The following is a 17254-nucleotide window of genomic DNA, read 5'->3' as shown; positions in this document are numbered from 1 at the left end:
ATTTCAAGCCTTAATTGGAACTTTTTAAGTGTTGACACTCTAGGTACCTATCTTTCACCAAAGTCTGATTGATGGTCAAATGGAGGTTAAATTGTGTTTTTTTTTTTTATGGCTATGCCAAAGAACCCAAAATCTGCCAAGTTCTATCAAAGCTAGACAGGCTTTTGCATATAGGCTGGTGATATATACTCTATGTATGTCTGAGAACTAGGCTAGCTAAGGTCTGAGAGACTCATCATGAGCTTGGTCACCACAATATGATTCAGGGTTTTTTGGCTCAGCAATTCTTGAACATCTGTTAAAAGTCAGAGGGGTTGTGATCTATTATCTGTAGAATGAATTCCACACTGATGAAATAACTTATCTAAGTACCATAGCCAAATTCCAGATTGACTTAGGCAGAGTCCTGAAGGAAAAAAAAAGTCAAGGACCTCTTGCCATGAATCCTGACACGTGGATAGAGAAAGGAGGTCCAGGTGGCAGGTTGTGGCAGGTTCAAGATGTACCTGAATTCCCATTGTCCTCATCAGGACTCTACAGCTCTCTGGTCCTCCCAGCAGCTGAGCCATGACTGAGCCATTTGCTGGGATTATTTGTAGAGTCACAGTCTCTGTGACTGGGATAATAGGGCCCAAGCCAGAGCATGACTGAGCAAGAACCAATGGGAACCCTTCTAGAAGTGGAGTGCAAGAGATTGAAGTATTCCTGGCTCTTTTTCAGATTTGCCCCCTCCCCCCATTCCCACAAAAGCTCTAGCCCCTCCTTCAGACTCTAGTCTATGTGACTCAGGGTCACTTGTTGGTGACAGCTGTGGCTCGCCTTCCACAAGCTAAATTGGGAATTGGAATTTGAGAGATGGTGTCACTGAAATGCCCTTAGTCTCCTCTATCCCCAAGTTAAAATTAGTCTCCTGCCTGAGGATTAAGGAACAAACAGCAGATTCTAAGTTGTGAGCAACAGTGGGCCATTTGGGGAGCCAAAGATAAGACTATCCCAGGAGTGAGGGGAGAACCATCTGAGGCTTTATCTGCTGAGTATTCAGGATAGAGAAGTAAAGAGAGTAAGAAGCAACTATCTTGAGAGAGAAAATCAATTGGCCACCTGGGCTCACGAGAAGGATTAATTAAGAGAAAGAAACAACTTTTAAGAAAAATCTAGGCAGGTGATAGGGGGGGAAAAGTGGGGGGACAGCTGAAGACAGACTCACACAGCTGAGAGAATAAAAGGCCAAGGAGGGGTGGGCACGACCACCGAGGGGATGAACTTCGCAGTGGGTTTCAAACCGCTGCTGGGGGATGCACACAGCATGGATAACCTGGAGAAGCAACTCATCTGCCCTATCTGCCTGGAGATGTTCTCCAAGCCAGTGGTGATCCTGCCCTGCCAACATAACCTGTGCCGCAAGTGTGCCAATGATGTCTTTCAGGTAGGCTCAACATCTGGTGGTGGCAGTAGTGGGGAAAAGAAGAGGGGACCCATTATTATCAGTGCTATCAAATGCTATGCTATGCTATCAAAATTGGGATTAGAAAATTGAAGCCACAAGTATATCACTTTAGTTGAACAGAAGCTTTAGGAAAGACAAAGTGCATGGGGATAGGAATAGTGCAACTAGGCAACAGCTAGTTGCTTGTAGTTGAAAATTACAGAAAAGGACCAAAGGGGTCTGAGCAGACCCTCCCTCCATAAGAATATTGAAAATGTGGGGTTTGCTTGTTTTGTAATGCTACCTTACAGAGTAGGTAAGTCCAAATAGTCAAATGACAAATAAAATGGAGATTTGTGGGTTGGATAATAGTATGGCTAAATGAATTTAAAATTGGTTGAATGAACAATCCCCAAAAGTAATCATTTGATGAGCTAAGGAGGTTTGTCATGTTTCTATTGGAGTTTCCCAGGGAATCTATCCCTGGCCCTGAATGAAGTAATTTTTTTTTGGGGGGGGGGGAGGAAGGTGGTGGAGGGAAGAGAGGAAGTTGCTTTTTTGTGTGCAGAAGAGTTTTTATCGATGACTTGTTTTATATTTCCAAACACATACCTCTCCCTGGCTCAGTAAGTCTTCTTTTGTACCCCCAAACTTTTAAACAATTTAGCAAAACCAATAAAACACAAAACAATAATTATCTATCAAAGATAATTAAAGGGCATTTCTTACCTATGGTTTCTCACTTCTCCAAAGGAAGTAAGTATATTTTCTTATTCTCATCTCTCCAGGGTGGGGAAATTATAATTACATCACATTCATTTCATTTTATTCTTTTGATTCATATTGTATTCATTGTATATAATCTTCCTGGTTCTCTTATTTCCTTGGACATTTGCCTGTTTTCCCATGTTTTTCTGAAATAACTCATATATATTGCTATTGATGGTGCAATATTATTCCATCTGTGGCCATTTATGAGCTACATTTTGTTTAGCCATTCTTATTTTATGGGAATTCACTTTGTTCCCATGTTATGGCTGTCTTAAAATGCTGTTATGAATATTTTAAGTTTGTAGGAAATATATTATTGAACTCCTGTCAAAATAAACTTTGAAACTTGGAAGATCTTAGAGAATGGGAGATTCCAGACAAAGCATAGGCGAGAGGCCAAGGTCCTGAGGTTCAAAAAGGGAAGAGAATGAATCTTACAAGCTCTAGTTTGATCAATACCTTGAAAAATTCTGGAGTATATTATCAAGGGAATGATTAGTATGTATAGAGAAAAGGAAGCAACACTGAGAGAGCATCATGCCAGAGAAACCTCATCCAGCTCTTGAGCCCTCCCAACTGCTGAGCCACACCTGAAAGTTTTTGCTGGGATTATTTGTAAATTCTAAGTTTCTGTGTCTAGAGTAAGACTCAAGCTAGAGTTTGACTGAGCAAGTACCAGTGGGAACCTTTCTAGAAGAATTGGTGTATGAGACTGAAGTATTCCTCTCTCATTTTCTGGCTAGGTTTGCTTTCAGTTCCCCCAAAGTCCCTCCTCTAGCTCTCAGGCTATATAATTCAAGGATCACTATTTTGACAAGATTACTAGACTAGTGATTAAAGGTTTAGTGTAGATATTATTTAACTTGTAGGAAATTATTTAACAAAATCTGTCCTTCAGTCCTTGTGGACAAAATGGAGAAATGTAGACTGGGTGGATACAGACCTGAAAAGCTGATTCCATAAACAGTCATTAATGGTATGCTGTCGACATGAAAGGATATCTTTAGTGGAATGCTCTAGTACTATTCTTGATTTTATGATGTTTAACACACTTATCAATGAGTTGGATAAAACTCAAGCGACTTCCTGATCAAATTTTCTCATTGGATGGCTAACACATTGAATGCCAGAGGCAAACAAGATCAAGAAAAGTATGGCCAGGCTATACTGTTAAGTTGATGACTTACTCTTGTGTTTTTAAAAACACAACAAACACACACACAAAAAAACACAACAAACACAAAAAAACCACAAGTATAACATAGGGGAAATAGCAATCTGAAAAAGTTCAGAGGATCTTAGTGTATTGTAAGCTCAAGTCAACATTGCCACAGTAGCCAAAAAGCTAACCTGAGAAATATAACTTCCGGGAAAAAGGAGGTGATGGTCATGCTCTATTCAATAATCACATATTTATTAAGGGTTTACTGCAGGCTAAGCATTATGTGAGGTGCTGGGGCTACAAAAACCCCCAAAATATGGCCCTTGTCCTTGTGGAACTCACATTGTAATGGGGGTAGGTGGTGACAATATGTAAATAACTAATGTACAAAATATAAATAATGCAAAGAGAAGATATTTTAGAGGGAAGGCACTGGCAGTATAGGAGACTGGGAAAGAGTTCATGTGGAGGGGAATAAAACATGTCTTGAAAGATAGGAAGGGGTCAGGTTGTAAAAAGTTTTATAAACCATACAGGGGATTTCCTATGTGATCTTGGAGTTTATCAAACAGATTTGATATAATAAGACATATTCTTTAAAGTCATTTTGATAGAGTGAAAGATGAATTGGAGTAGGGAAAGACTAAAAGCAGGAACACCACCCAAAAGACTATTGCAATAGTCCAAGCATAAAGCTATGAGGTCCTTTGTCAGGAATATGGCTCTGAATGGAGATACTTTTATTACTACTAGTCCTTGATATCAAAGAGGATCACACTGACCAACTAAGTGATTAGTGACATGATTTGTATGATTATGTTTATTATAATGAGGAATGCTATGCAAAGCATCCTTCTCACTTGCCTTTACCAGAACTGTTCCATCCCATGACCTGATTAATAGGGAGCATAACTATTGGTGATGGTCTGGCTGCTGTGGGAGTCTTTTAGCCATAAATTGGGTTTTGCTTCCTCTCCTATCAATAAGGCACCACAGCATTCAACAACCCAATACATCCTAATCTATCTCTCAATGAACTTGAGCTAACCATCAGTAACTCAAGGTAGAAGATAGAAGAGACAAGACTTGGGAATAAATTGGATAGAAGGAATGAATGAGAGTGAGAAGTCAAGGATAATATGAAGATTATATGTCTGACTTACAAAGTGGTGGCTCTTTTGACAGTAATACAGAAGTTGAGAAGAAGAGAGTGTTTAGAAGGTAAAAATCATGAGTTCTGTATTGGACAGTTGAGTTTGAGATGCAATGGGATATCTACTTTGAGATGGTAAGAAGGTACTTGACAATGAAAGACAAAGTCAGAAGAGAATGAGTTGGGTATAGAGATTGGGAAATAATAATTAACCCCATGGGAACTGATGAGATCCCCAACAGAGACAGTTATCAAGTTTTTCTTTACACCAAATTAAAATGCTCAATTTGTACCTCCTATTTCTACACAGGAACTAAAATAACATCCATAAAATAAAGCTCTCATCTTCATTCTGAATCTTTTCTTTGCACTAGGCTAAGCATCCCCACTTACTTCAGCTTCTCTTCATTTGGTATGAACTCAAGACCTTTCAATATTCTGGCTAGATACTCTCTAACATATTAATGCCCTTTCTAAAATATGGAATGTAGAACCAAATACAATATTCCAGATGTCCTCTGTCAAGAAAAGATGTCTCTTTTGCAGGATCATCATCCATTGCAAGTCATTCTCACTACATATAGGTATCCCTCAAAGATTTAGCTTGGACTTTCCATTCTTTTAAAATTTTAATCAAATTTTATTTGTTTTCAGTCAACAAAAATTCTCTTCTTCCCATTTCCCCATCTCCTAATTGAAAAAGGAAGGAAAGCAAAACTCCTTTAATACATATAGTCAAGTAAAACAAATTTCTATATTGACCCTGTCCAAAAAACAATGTCTAAATCTGTACTCTGAGTAAGTAATATGTTTCATTAAGAATCTTCTGAAATCATGATTGGTCAATTGTGATTCTCAGGATTTCTAAATCAAAGTTATTTGAGTTTACAATTTTTTGTTTATTGTATCCATTGTTCTGATTCTGCTTCACTCTGCATCTACATATAGTTTACCCAATCTTTCCCTATTTCTCTGAAGCCACCCTCTTCATTTCTTTTTCATTTAGCCAGTTCTACCTTTTAAGGAGTTCTCTTCAGTGAATTTTTGTATATCTTTTTCCACTTGGTCGAGTCTACTTTTCAAGGCATTCTTCTCTTTCTTGGATTTTTCTCCCTCTTTGTACCATTTGGCCTATTTTGTTTTCTTAAGGTGTTATTTTCTTCAGTATATTTTGGTGCTTCCTTCAGCAGCTGTTGAATCTTTTTTAATGATTTTATTGCATCACTCATTTCTTTTACCAATTTTTCCTTTACCTCTTACTTGATACTTAAAATCCTTTTTGAGCTCTTCCATGGATTGAGACCAATTCACATTTTTCTTGGAGGCTTTGGATGTGGGAATTTTGACTTCATTGTCTTCTTCTGAGTGTGTGTTTTGATCTTCCTTTTTACCATAGTAACTTTCTATGGTCAGAGTTTTTTCCTACAGTTTGTTCATTTTCCAGCCTATTTCTTGACTTTTAACTCTATACTAAAGTGAGGTTCTGCTTCCCAGGTGAAAGGGCATTGTCCCAAGCTTCAGGTTTTTTTGAGGTAGTTCTGGGGACCTGTGAGTTTTTGGCTCTTCCAAGGTGGAATGATCTCGGGATCACACTACTTTCCTCTACTGTGTACTGGTTTGTGAGCTACCACAAACACTCTTTTCAACCCTGGAAGTGTGACCAGGGTCCCTGTTCCCTTGCCACTGCAACTCTGCTGTGCTAGTGTTCCTTCCCTCACTAGAATTAAAACCCAGGAATATAACCCAGATCCAAGTTTAGGAAATACAAGAGAGTTCTGCCCCTAGTGCCAGTAAAAAGATCCCTGAAAATATCTTTCTGACCCCCTTACCATCTGTCAGATGAGAGGTCTGGAAAATACCACCTCTGACTCTTATTTAGTCACTTTGAGGTTTGCTCCTGGTTTGCTGGGGCCAGGTCTGTGCTGGTGTGGTCTACACTGGATTGTGCTCCCCTCTCACTCTGGTACAATAGACCCTTCTTGATGACATTCTAAGTTGTCTTAGGCTGGAAAATTATTTCACTCTGGATTTTTGTGGGTTCTGCAGTTCTAGAATTTGTTTAGAGTCATTATTTAAAGGTGTTTAAAGGAGTTTGAAAGAGAACTCAGACAAGTCCCTGCCTTTATTCCATCTTTTTTTTTCTTCATCATTTCTTTAGCACAAATTCTTTCACATTCATATACCATAATTTGTTTAGCCATTCCTCAATTGGTGAACATTCTGTCAATTTCCAATTCTTTGCCACTGCAAAATGATCTACCAATATCTATCTGCTGCTAATTCCCTTCCCAATTCTTTCTTCTAATTTTTTCTTTAGTGTTCTTGTTTCAGTCCAGAAAACATTTACTTTTTTTTAAGCTCTTGCTTTATCTTTTCCAGAAATCCTAGTTGAATTTGTGCCCAAGCTGTGTTTTATATCAAGGCTTTACTTAAAGATGTTTTAAGTCATTCTCTTCCTCTGAGCCTGTGTCTTGAGTGTCCTTATCAATATAATAGTTTTTTAATAATGAAATTTTTTTTTGTTTGTTTCATTCTTCCAGTCAGCTTCCTGACTTTAGACTTTATATTAGGGATAGACTTTATATATTCTTCTGGAAGAAATGCTTGAGTTGACCTTGTGTCCTCTAGATTCTTGCCATGCTTTCTTGGAAGTATTACATTTTATGTTATTGAAGGATCTGCAAGCTTTTAGATCATCTGATCTAAGGCAAATCTGTTCTCTGCCTTCCTAGTCTGAGCTCTGTAAGTTTCTGATCTGAGTTTAGATTTGAACAATTTATTTGTTCACTTGCTCCAATTTTAATTTCAGTAGACTGCTGCTGGATTCAACTACTTATTAGCCAACTGTAAAATTCTTTTGCAGCAGAGGGACAGAACTGCAATCTCCTCTGGTGGTTCTTCTGGAGGCTTCATATTGGTCTGGTGCTGGAACTGAGACCCATCTTTTCTCCTGGGGTCAGAACTTCATAGCCTCTACTTGCTTCTGTACATGTTTTTTGCTCAACATAGCCTCAGGCCTACCACTGCTCCTCATCCTGAAGTGGCACTCAGTACAGATCCTTTCCACAGACAACTTTGAATCTGTGATCTGGAGCTAAGTAATGAACAAAAAAGTTGTCATTTGACTGCTATTCTTGTACCCTGCACAATTTGAGACTCATTTTACTGGATTTAAGGTTTTTTTCTTGCTCTGATACAGTCTCTTTGCAGTGGAATGCTTTGTCCAGGATAGACCCCCATGACCAAGTGTCACCAGAACTTTCTGTCTACCTCCCTATGTTGACCTGGATTAAAAAAAAAACCTTTTTTGTTTTTGTTGTTGTTGCTAATTTAAAGATCAAGACACAACCTGGTTGATTTTTTTTAGATCTGTTTGAAGGTGTGATGAGAGGAAGATTGTCTGTATTTCTTTCTGCTACTCTGCCATCTTAGTTTCACCCTTGATAACCTACATTCCTATTTTTTAATTCAAGAAAACAAACCTATTATGAATATATACATGTATATTTATACAAAACAATTTCCACATGAAAGAGAAAAAAGAAGAAAGGAAGAAAAAGGAAAGAAAGAAAGAAAACAAAGAGAGAAAGAAAGAAGGAAGAAGGAAAGAAGGAAAAGAAATTAAGAAAATAAAATGAAATATACTTCAGTCTCCATTCAAGTTCATCAGTTTTCTGTCTGAAGATCAGTATATTTCATCAAGCATTCTTCAGAATTGTAGTTGGTCAATGTGTTAATCAGAGCATTTGATATTATTGTTATATAACTTTTTCTCCTTATTCTGCTCACTTCACTGCATCAATTCACTCAAGTCTTTCCAAGTTTTTCTGAAACAATTCTTACAACTTGTTTAGTCATTCTCCAATTGGTAGGCATCCCTTCAGTTTCCAATTCTTTGCTAGCACAAAAAGTGCTGCTAAAAAGACCTTTGTTAATATGGGTCCTTTTCCTCTTTCTTTAATCTCTTTGGAGTATAGACCTAGTAATGATATCACTACTTAAAGGGTTTGCATGATTTTATAGCTTTTTGGGCATAGTTCCAAATTACTTTCTAGAATGGTGGGACCAGTTCACAGCTCCACCAAAAGTATAATAATAGATTTGTTTTCTCACACCTCTCAGCATTTATCATTTTCCTTCTTTTTTCAACTTAGTCAATCTAATGAGTGTGGGGTGGTATTTAAGAGTTATTTTTTTTTTATTTTCACTCCTCTATTAGTGATTTAGTTTTTAAAATATGACTATTGTTAGCTTGGATTTCTTCCTCTGAAAACTTCCCGAGGAACTTACATTCTAACAAGTAAAGACAATACATAAAGGGGAGTTTAAAGAGTTAGGGGAAGCTGGTACTTGCTTGAGGGCATGATGACAGAAGTCAGAGAGGCAGATGTATAGCTGGGAAGGTAATGAAGCATGGTCAGTCTGGGTCCATCTATAAAATGGAGGCCCTCTACTCCAGATGAAACCTACCAAGAAGAAGGTTGGCACAGTGAAGGAATGTTCCAGGATGGGAAATTAATTGATTTATGTTATAGAAGGTGGAGAGGCAGAATTACAACGTGGAGGGGACCAATAGGTTGTTGCAGATATATTTAGAGTAAATGTAAGGAGAACTTTTTAATAATTAGAGCAGCCTAAAACAGAATGACTGCCTTTGGAGGGATTGGGTGTCCCCTTACTAAAGGTCTTCAAGCCAAGGCAAAAATTACCACTTGAGAATGTTCTAGAGTCTAGACAATATTCTTTACCAAGGGTGAATAGGACCACATGACCCAGTCTGTCAGCAGGCCTTTCTCAAGTTGCAGGTCTAAGGGATTAACTAGAGAGAACAGGAAACATCCTTCTGTCTGAGTCAAAACAGAACAGGACCTGAAATCCAACAGCTTTTATCCAACCCTCCTCAAGCTTGCCCTCCTTCCCTCTCTTTCTCGCTTTCCCCACACTTCCACCCACTTAACTGCCAAGAATTTTGAGCTTGGAGAGGAAAGCTGTTTGTGCGTGTGTATATTTGACTCCAACAACTGTCTATGTTTCTGTATTTGTAAGTGGTCTCTTTTAGCTCCTAGGCTGCTAGGGAACAGAATTTTAATCTTTTTATGCACATGATCTTGTTCACGGGAGCCACTTGGTTCTTTAGCCTCTGAAAGCTGCTATAATTCAATAGACTAATAATTTATGAAAGAACAAAACCTAAGAAACTGTTTCTAAGAAAAGTATATTTTATTTAGGGGAGGGGATCATGTGTCTGCCTCTTTGGCAAGTGGTATCTAAGAGATGAAAATTTCATTGGGTGGGGAGGGAAGAGGGAAAGCATGATTCCATTTTTCTTACAAAACAGAAAGTTTGAGGAGAAGAACATTGACTTCCCTACTTAGATTCTCTAGTTAGGACTTTATTTTTAATTATGTGATTAATGATGTGATCAAATATTGAGATTATTTATTGTGTGATTAAGTCTAGAACTGTTTTATTAATTGTATTTTTAGTTAGGAAAAATATATTTCCCTGTATACCCCCCCAAAAAAAACCCCTGGGTTTTGATGGATTGGGAACTCAGTTTAAGACAATAGTTTCACCTCTGTCCCACCACATTTGCATAATTCCTTCATTGTATTTAGTTGCTCAATTTATCATTGTTCATCTATGATTGGAGAGAGGTTCTCCAAGGTCCTCTTCAGCCTTCCTCAAAAATTAATCTTTATATGTACCAGTGGAGCAGTTGGTGGCTTTAACCTTATTCTACAGACCATATGTAGACTGTATGGATTTTTTGTTAGTCAGTACTGTTTGAAATGACTACACTTGGGGTTTTCTTTTCAAAGATACGAGAGTGATTTGTCATTTCCTTCTATAGCTAGTTTTATGGATGAGGAAACTGAGGCAAACCAGGATTAAGTGATTTGCCCAGGGTCACACAGCTAATAAGTATCAGAGTCCAGATTTGAACTCAGGAAGATGAGTATTCCTGACTTCAGGCCCATTCCTCTATACATTGTACCACCTAGCTGCCTTACTGCATGAATACCATATTATTATTATTTTCTGAGCCAAGTCAGGTGTTGAGAGGCAAACTGATTTCCTCAGCTCTTATTCCATAAGCTCACTGAGGGCAGAAAAGATAATATTTTTTGCAATTGTATTTGTATTGTGCCTGGTATAAAGTATGTATTTAATAAATACTAATTGATTCTAAACTTCATTCTGGTAAAGCTTACCTAGGATCTTTAGGAAGGACATAAAATATTTTAGATAAGAAATGGTTCATTCCAAGTCATAAATGAACTCCCCTCCTTCATCCCTCAACTCCACAATTGGGAACAGATGTATTTACAAGTGAATTCTATCAAACATTAAAAGAGTAATTGATTCCAAAACACTAAAAGCAGGTTTTTAAAATAGGAAAAGCTGACCTACTAAATTCCTTCTATGATACCAATCTGATTCTGATACCTAAATCAAGGAGAATCAAAATATCTCTAATGAATATTGATGCAAAATTTTAGATAATATTTTCCAGAAGATTACATTTACATATCACTAAGATTTTAAACTGTGATCAAGTTGGATTAATAACCAAAGTACATAGTTTGATATTAGAAAAACAATAAATATATTGACCATTTAAGAATTAGCTCAGTAGAACTACTGTGTTTATTCTATATCTAGTACAATAGTGATTGAAACTTGTAATGTTCCTAGTCTCTCCCCTTCCCCAAATTCAGGGTTCATGTAGACTGGATCTAATCTCAGAGGTTAGTCCCAAAAGTTCATTTTCTCCTTGGCTAGTTCCCTCTATTCCATGGTTTATTCTGTGACAATCTATGTACAAATTCCCACAAATGTGGATAAACAGAGTCTCCAAATCCTTTTGAAGTATTTTATTTTACCCCAAAGAAAATGCTAAAGAGGCAAAAGACTTATAGGAATTATTAAACATATATAAAGCACATAAAACATTCATGGCCACCTATAAGCTTCCCTTTGGAGGAAACTAAACTTGAGATTGTTAGTAGGGCAACACATACTTCAGTGAAATCTTTCTCTTATGGGACCCTGTAATACCCCCAATACTCCTAGTGTCACCCCATAGTTGACTTCTCTCTAAAGAAGACACTCATGTTTTGAGGCTGCTGAACATTAAAAACTTTTTTTTATCAGATCTGTGCTTTAAAAAAAAACCATATTATTAGCAGCGAGGAGCAAAGTACATACAGGTCTTCTGTTGCTCATATTATGAATTTAAATACTTTAATGCTTCTCCAGCTGCAGGAACCAACATAGGTAAACTTCTAACTCCAACTGATCAAGAGCTTCTGTCTCCAGAAGGTCCGATAGTCCATATACTCAAGCTTGGGTTATTCTCTGGACAATTTCCAAGGCTAGTACTGTTCAAGAAATCTTCCTACTCTATTAGAAAGCTAGTTTCTGGGGTCATGCTGCCTAGGAAATTTCCCATTCATACATAAAAACATTCAGGAAATAAGGAGTTCAAGAACATTCTTGTTGAATTCTTCTCCCAGGCTATGAGTAAGAATATATAACTTCTTTGTGGTCTCTAAGATATTTCACCATATACTGCAGATGTTTAGCCTTAACATTACTTATTATTTATTATCATCAAAACTGGAAAATGTTTTTTTAGCCCACTTGTGGTAGTAAGATTATCTACCATTGGTAGAGTTGAAGTATTTGCCCTCAAAAATCTAACAGTTTAAGACAAACAGTACTGGAATGGACAGATATAAAGAATTCAGAGAGTCAATCTTAAAAGTTAATTCAATAAGAAGCAATAAATAATGTTAACATTATAGAGAAATAAAGGAAATAATTTTAACATCTAGAGAAAATAAAGGCCTGATAACAGATGGGGTGGGGGCGATAAATAGAGAATAAGAAGTTACATTCATAATTAGTTCCTTATTTCAATTACCCTGTGAATATTTCATAGAGGATATGTAGGAAGACAAGGCAGGAATGCAGAATGGAAGAAGGAAGAGTGCCTGGAAGAAGACCCAAAAATGACAGTGATTTGATTAGATACAGGGCCAGTTTTAAACACTGGTAGATGGGCAATTATATAAAAGACTTGATGAAAGAAATTTTGAATGATCTTTTTTGTCTAAAAATGCTTCCATAATATTTTCAAAATATTTCCCTTGCTGACTTTTAAGGATGAAACCTCAAATTCTCTCTCTCTCTCTTTTTTTAGGTTTTTGTAAGGCAAATGGGGTTAAGTGGCTTGCCCAAGGTCACACAGCTAGGTAATTATTAAATGTCTGAGACCGGATTTGAACCGAGAGAGAGAGAGAGAGAGAGAGAGAGAGAGAGAGAGAGAGAGAGAGAGAGAGAGAGAGAAAGGAAGGAAGGAAGGAAGGAAGGAAGGAAGGAAAGAAGGAAGGAAGGAAGGAAAGAAAGAAGAAGGAAAGAAAGAAGGAAAAAGAAAGAAGGACTCTTCTGACTCCACTTTATCCACTATGCCACCTAGCCGCCCTCAAATTCTCTTTTAAAAAATAGTTACTCTATAGGCTATAAGAAATGATGGGCAGGATGCTTTTAGAAAAACTTGGAAAGGCTTACATGAACTGATGCACAGTGAAGTGAACAGAACCAGGCAAACATTATACATAGCAACAACAATTGTTCCATGAATGAATTAACTATTCTATTAACTATTCTCAGCAATACAATGATCCGAGATAATCTCTAAGGACTCATGAAAAAAGATGAGAAAGATGGTGAAGGCATAAATTAGAACAACCATTCTAGAAAGAAATTTGGTATTATACAAATAAAGTTGATACCTTTGGCCCAGAAATTCCACTATATAGCCCCAGGGTCAATAATAGAAAGTCTTCAGATAAAGAACTTTTGGAATCTGAATACAGATAGAAGCAAACTATTTTTCACCTTTCTTTTTCCTTCTTTCTTTCTTTTTCCTTCTTCCTTCCTTCCTTCCTTCCTTCCTTCCTTCCTTCTTTTTCTTTCTCTCTCTCTCTCTCTTTCTTTCTTTCTTTCCTTCCTATCTTTCTTTCCTTATCTAGAATTTTCTTCCACAAATGTTTAATTAGGAATTTATTTTACATGATTGTGTATAACTTATATCAGATTACTTACTCTCTTAGGGAGGGAGAGGGGAGAAAAGGAGTGAGAGAATCTGAAACTCAAAATTTTAAAAAAATGAATGTCAAAAATTGTTTTTAATATGTAACTGGTGGAAATAAACTTTCATTTTTAGAAAGTTACTGATTTTGTTTTAACATTACCTAAGTTTTCTCCCTCCCTAGGACAGTCCTAGGAAGGAGAGAAAAATAACAGAAAATCTGTTAAAAAAAAAAAACTCTGACGATGAAAGATGTTTTACATACATGAACCCTAACTCCAACTTCTTTTTTTGTTTTTTTGTTTCTTTTTTGGCAAGGCAATGGTATTATGACTTGCCTGAGGTCATGCAACTGAGTATTATGTGTCTGAGGCTGGATTTGAAATCAGGTCCTGATTCCAGGGCTGGTGCTCTCTTTACTGTGTCACCTAGCTGCCCCTCCAACTTTTCTTTTTAAAAAAATTATTTATTATTTTTCCGACTACATGCAAAGATAAGTTTTCAACGTTCTTTTTTTTTTAAACAGCACTGTACAGTTTTATTAACCATTCAAGTACAGTAGTATCTGGAAAGACCGGGACAAAGGGCAGGTTTCAAAAGTGAACAGACAGATATATTCAGCATCTAACAGCTGGAAAGAAGCGAACTACAGATTCCTTTCGCAAACATGTTTTCACAGAGCCAATACAGTACTAGCCATTAACCCAGCACCGAGCATACTGGAATAGAAAAGATGCAACAAAAAAAATAGCTACGTTAGAAAGACTTCAACACTTTAGAAAAAGTGCAAAACACGTAGTTTCTCCCCCTTTGCCCCCAAAACAACATCTGTACGGTTTGGTTCTACCTCTGAAGCTCTACATCAGTTTCTAGAATATTTGTCAGGAGGAATCAAATAAAAGCGACACTGGCCAGTCAGTCTTTGGATGCTCAGGAGGGGGAGAAGCCAGCTCTTGGCCAGCTAGTCAGCTCCGTTCTCATCAGCAGGGTCTCTGGACTCTCTGTGCTTCCTCACCTCCTCCGTGTGCTTATCCTTCTCCCGCAAGTGCTCCAGTTTAGCAGCCATTTGTGCCTCTCTGTTCTCTTTGTTAGCTTCCATTTTGTGGGTCAGTTTTTCTTCCCCCATTTTACTGAAGTTGTTGTTTTCTTCAATTGCTTTCTGAAGCACCTCCTTTTCATGCTCCCGCTACTCAGCTAGCTGCTTCAAGACTTCAGCTTCATGAGACTTGCGTCTTTCTTCTGCAGTATTTCTTCCAGGGAAAGATCCTTCTTCTTTGGAGGGGAAAGGGGGAATTCTGGGACTGCTTCTTTTGAACGAGGACTAAGTATCAGCTCAAATACCTGTCCTGAGGCATGCTTCTCTAGTTCTTTCACCTGGATATCAGAAGATGCCATGGTGAATAGAAGACAAAAGACTGGCAGTGTAATCTAGATAATCCACACGGTCGAGAAAACCCTACTGGCTCCGAGCCGCCCGGCCACACTCCCCAAAGTTCATTTTTTGCAAGATTTTGAGTTCTACATTTTTCTCCTTCCATCTCTTCCCTCCCCATTCCCCTTGACAGCAAGCATTCTGATATACCACTTCCAACTTCAATAAGTGAGTATAGGGAGATGTCTTTTCATGTCTTTTGGGAGTCAAGCTTGTTCTTTTAATTTTACAACATATGCTTCTTTTTAAAAATAAATTTCTAATTGCATTTTTTGTTTTTACATCATCTAAATTTTCATCTATCTCTTTTCCCAACTGTCCCCCCCTTTCAGTGTCCTCCCATATTACAGTGTATTTTTAAAAGAAAGAGGGTGAGAGAAAAAAACAATCAGCAAAATCTATCAAGATATTGGCAAAATTTGAAAACATAGTCAATATTCAACCCAAAGGACCTCTATAAAAATGGGTGGTGGTGATGGTGAATCTACTTATATTTTTTATTTTTCCTTGTGATTTTGTAGTGTTCACTTAAAATTGTTTTGTAGTTGTTTTTCTCACTGCATTGTTGTAGTCATTTTGCTTATTTTTTCTTTGCTCTACTAAGTCTGCATCATTTTACATATATATATATGTATATATACATATATATATACAACTATTTCATATTTTGTTATCTTGGCTTTGCACTCTTCACAAGTTCTTGTAAATATTTTCATGCTTTCTCTGTAGTCCACATATTTGTCATTTCTAAGAGCACAATAATATTATATTATATTCACATACTGCAATTTGTTTAGCCATTCTCTGATAGACATCTACTTTTTTTTTCCAGTTTGTTGCTACCACATAAAATACTTCTATGAATATTTAGATGTATATAGGGACTTTCTATCATTGACCCTGGGGCTATATAGTGGAATTTCTGGGTCAAAGATATCAACATTTTAGTCACTTTATTTGTATAATACCAAATTGCTTTCCAGAAGGGTTGTTCTAATTCATGGCTCCATCAACAATATATTAGTGTGCCTATCCACAACTTCTCCAACCCATGGTCTAAAAATTTTACTATTATATTATTATTTTGGATTAATACATTAAAAATCCTCTTTCAAAGTTTGAGAATGTTGCCTATGATGGCTAATATATTAATGCATTATAGAATCACAGACTGTCAGAGTTGGAAGGGACCTAAGCAGTAATCTCCTCCAACATAAACCTGAGAAAGAATTCTGAATACAACTTATTTAACTGTCATTCAGACTTTGTTTAAAAACTTCCATGTTCAGTTAACCCATTATCTGCTCCATTCCCCAACATAGCCCAATCCATCTTTGGACAGCTCTAAATTTTAAAGTTTTTCATTATACCAATCCTAAATTTGTCTCTTTGTAACTAGCACCCACTATTCTCTCTGAGGTCAAACAGAACAAGTCTATACCTTTCTTGGATCTGACAGTCTTTCAAGGTTTGCTTATTATTATTATTTTTTTTTGCAGGGCAATGGGGCTAAGTGGCTTGCCCAAGGCCACACAGCTAGGTTATTATTAAGTCTGAGGCTGGATTTGAACTCAGGTACTCCTGACTCTGGGGTCGGTGCTCTATCCACTGTGCCACCTAGCCACCCTGGTTTGCTTATTTTTTTTTTTTAGGTTTTTGTTAGGCAAACGGGGTTAAGTAGCTTGCCCAAGGCCACACAGCTAGGTAATTATTAAGTGTCTGAGACTGGATTTGAACCCAGGTACTCCTGACTCCAGGGCCGGTGCTTTATCCACTGCGCCACCTAGCCTCCCCTTGCTTATTTTTTTAAAGACAGTTATTTTGTCCTCCTTAAGCTTTATTTTCCCCATTTTTAAAACTAATCTATATAATATGGATTTGATGGTTTTAAAAATAATTTTATTCAATAAAATAATTGCCTTCCTTTCTTCCCATCCCTCCTCAGTTGAGAAAGAAAGAGGGGAAAACTCTACTGCAAACCTGTCTAATCAAGCAAAAAACAAATTATCATATTGTCTATGTAAAACAACAATAACAAACAAAAAACTTATCCTGTACCTTGTACCTTTACCACTCTATCAGAAGATGGATCACCTTCTACCTCATAAGTCCTTTGGAATTGTGATCGGTCATTACTCTTATCAGAGTTTCCAAGTCTTTCCAAGTTTTCTGTCTTTACAGTATTGTTGTCATTGTATAACTTGTTCTCC

General features: G+C 37.1%; 1 protein-coding gene and 1 pseudogene across 1 annotated transcript in view; one reads left to right on the top strand and one right to left on the bottom strand.

Moving 5' to 3' along the window:
- Positions 1 to 891: 891 nt before the first annotated feature.
- TRIM54 (tripartite motif containing 54) overlaps positions 892 to 17254 on the top strand; it is a 43294-nt gene continuing 26931 nt past the window's right edge. The window contains exon 1 of the mRNA XM_074209847.1: positions 892 to 1426. Within this exon, the coding sequence (XP_074065948.1) occupies positions 1259 to 1426 (168 nt within the window). The 5' untranslated portion in view covers positions 892 to 1258. The remainder of the gene's footprint in view (positions 1427 to 17254) is intronic.
- Positions 14282 to 15074, bottom strand: LOC141504689 (stathmin pseudogene; annotated as a pseudogene).

The sequence above is a fragment of the Macrotis lagotis genome, chromosome 1 (assembly GCF_037893015.1).
Source record: "Macrotis lagotis isolate mMagLag1 chromosome 1, bilby.v1.9.chrom.fasta, whole genome shotgun sequence".
NCBI classification, from domain to species: Eukaryota; Metazoa; Chordata; class Mammalia; order Peramelemorphia; family Peramelidae; genus Macrotis; species Macrotis lagotis.
This window is presented reverse-complemented; position numbering and strand designations above follow the sequence as displayed.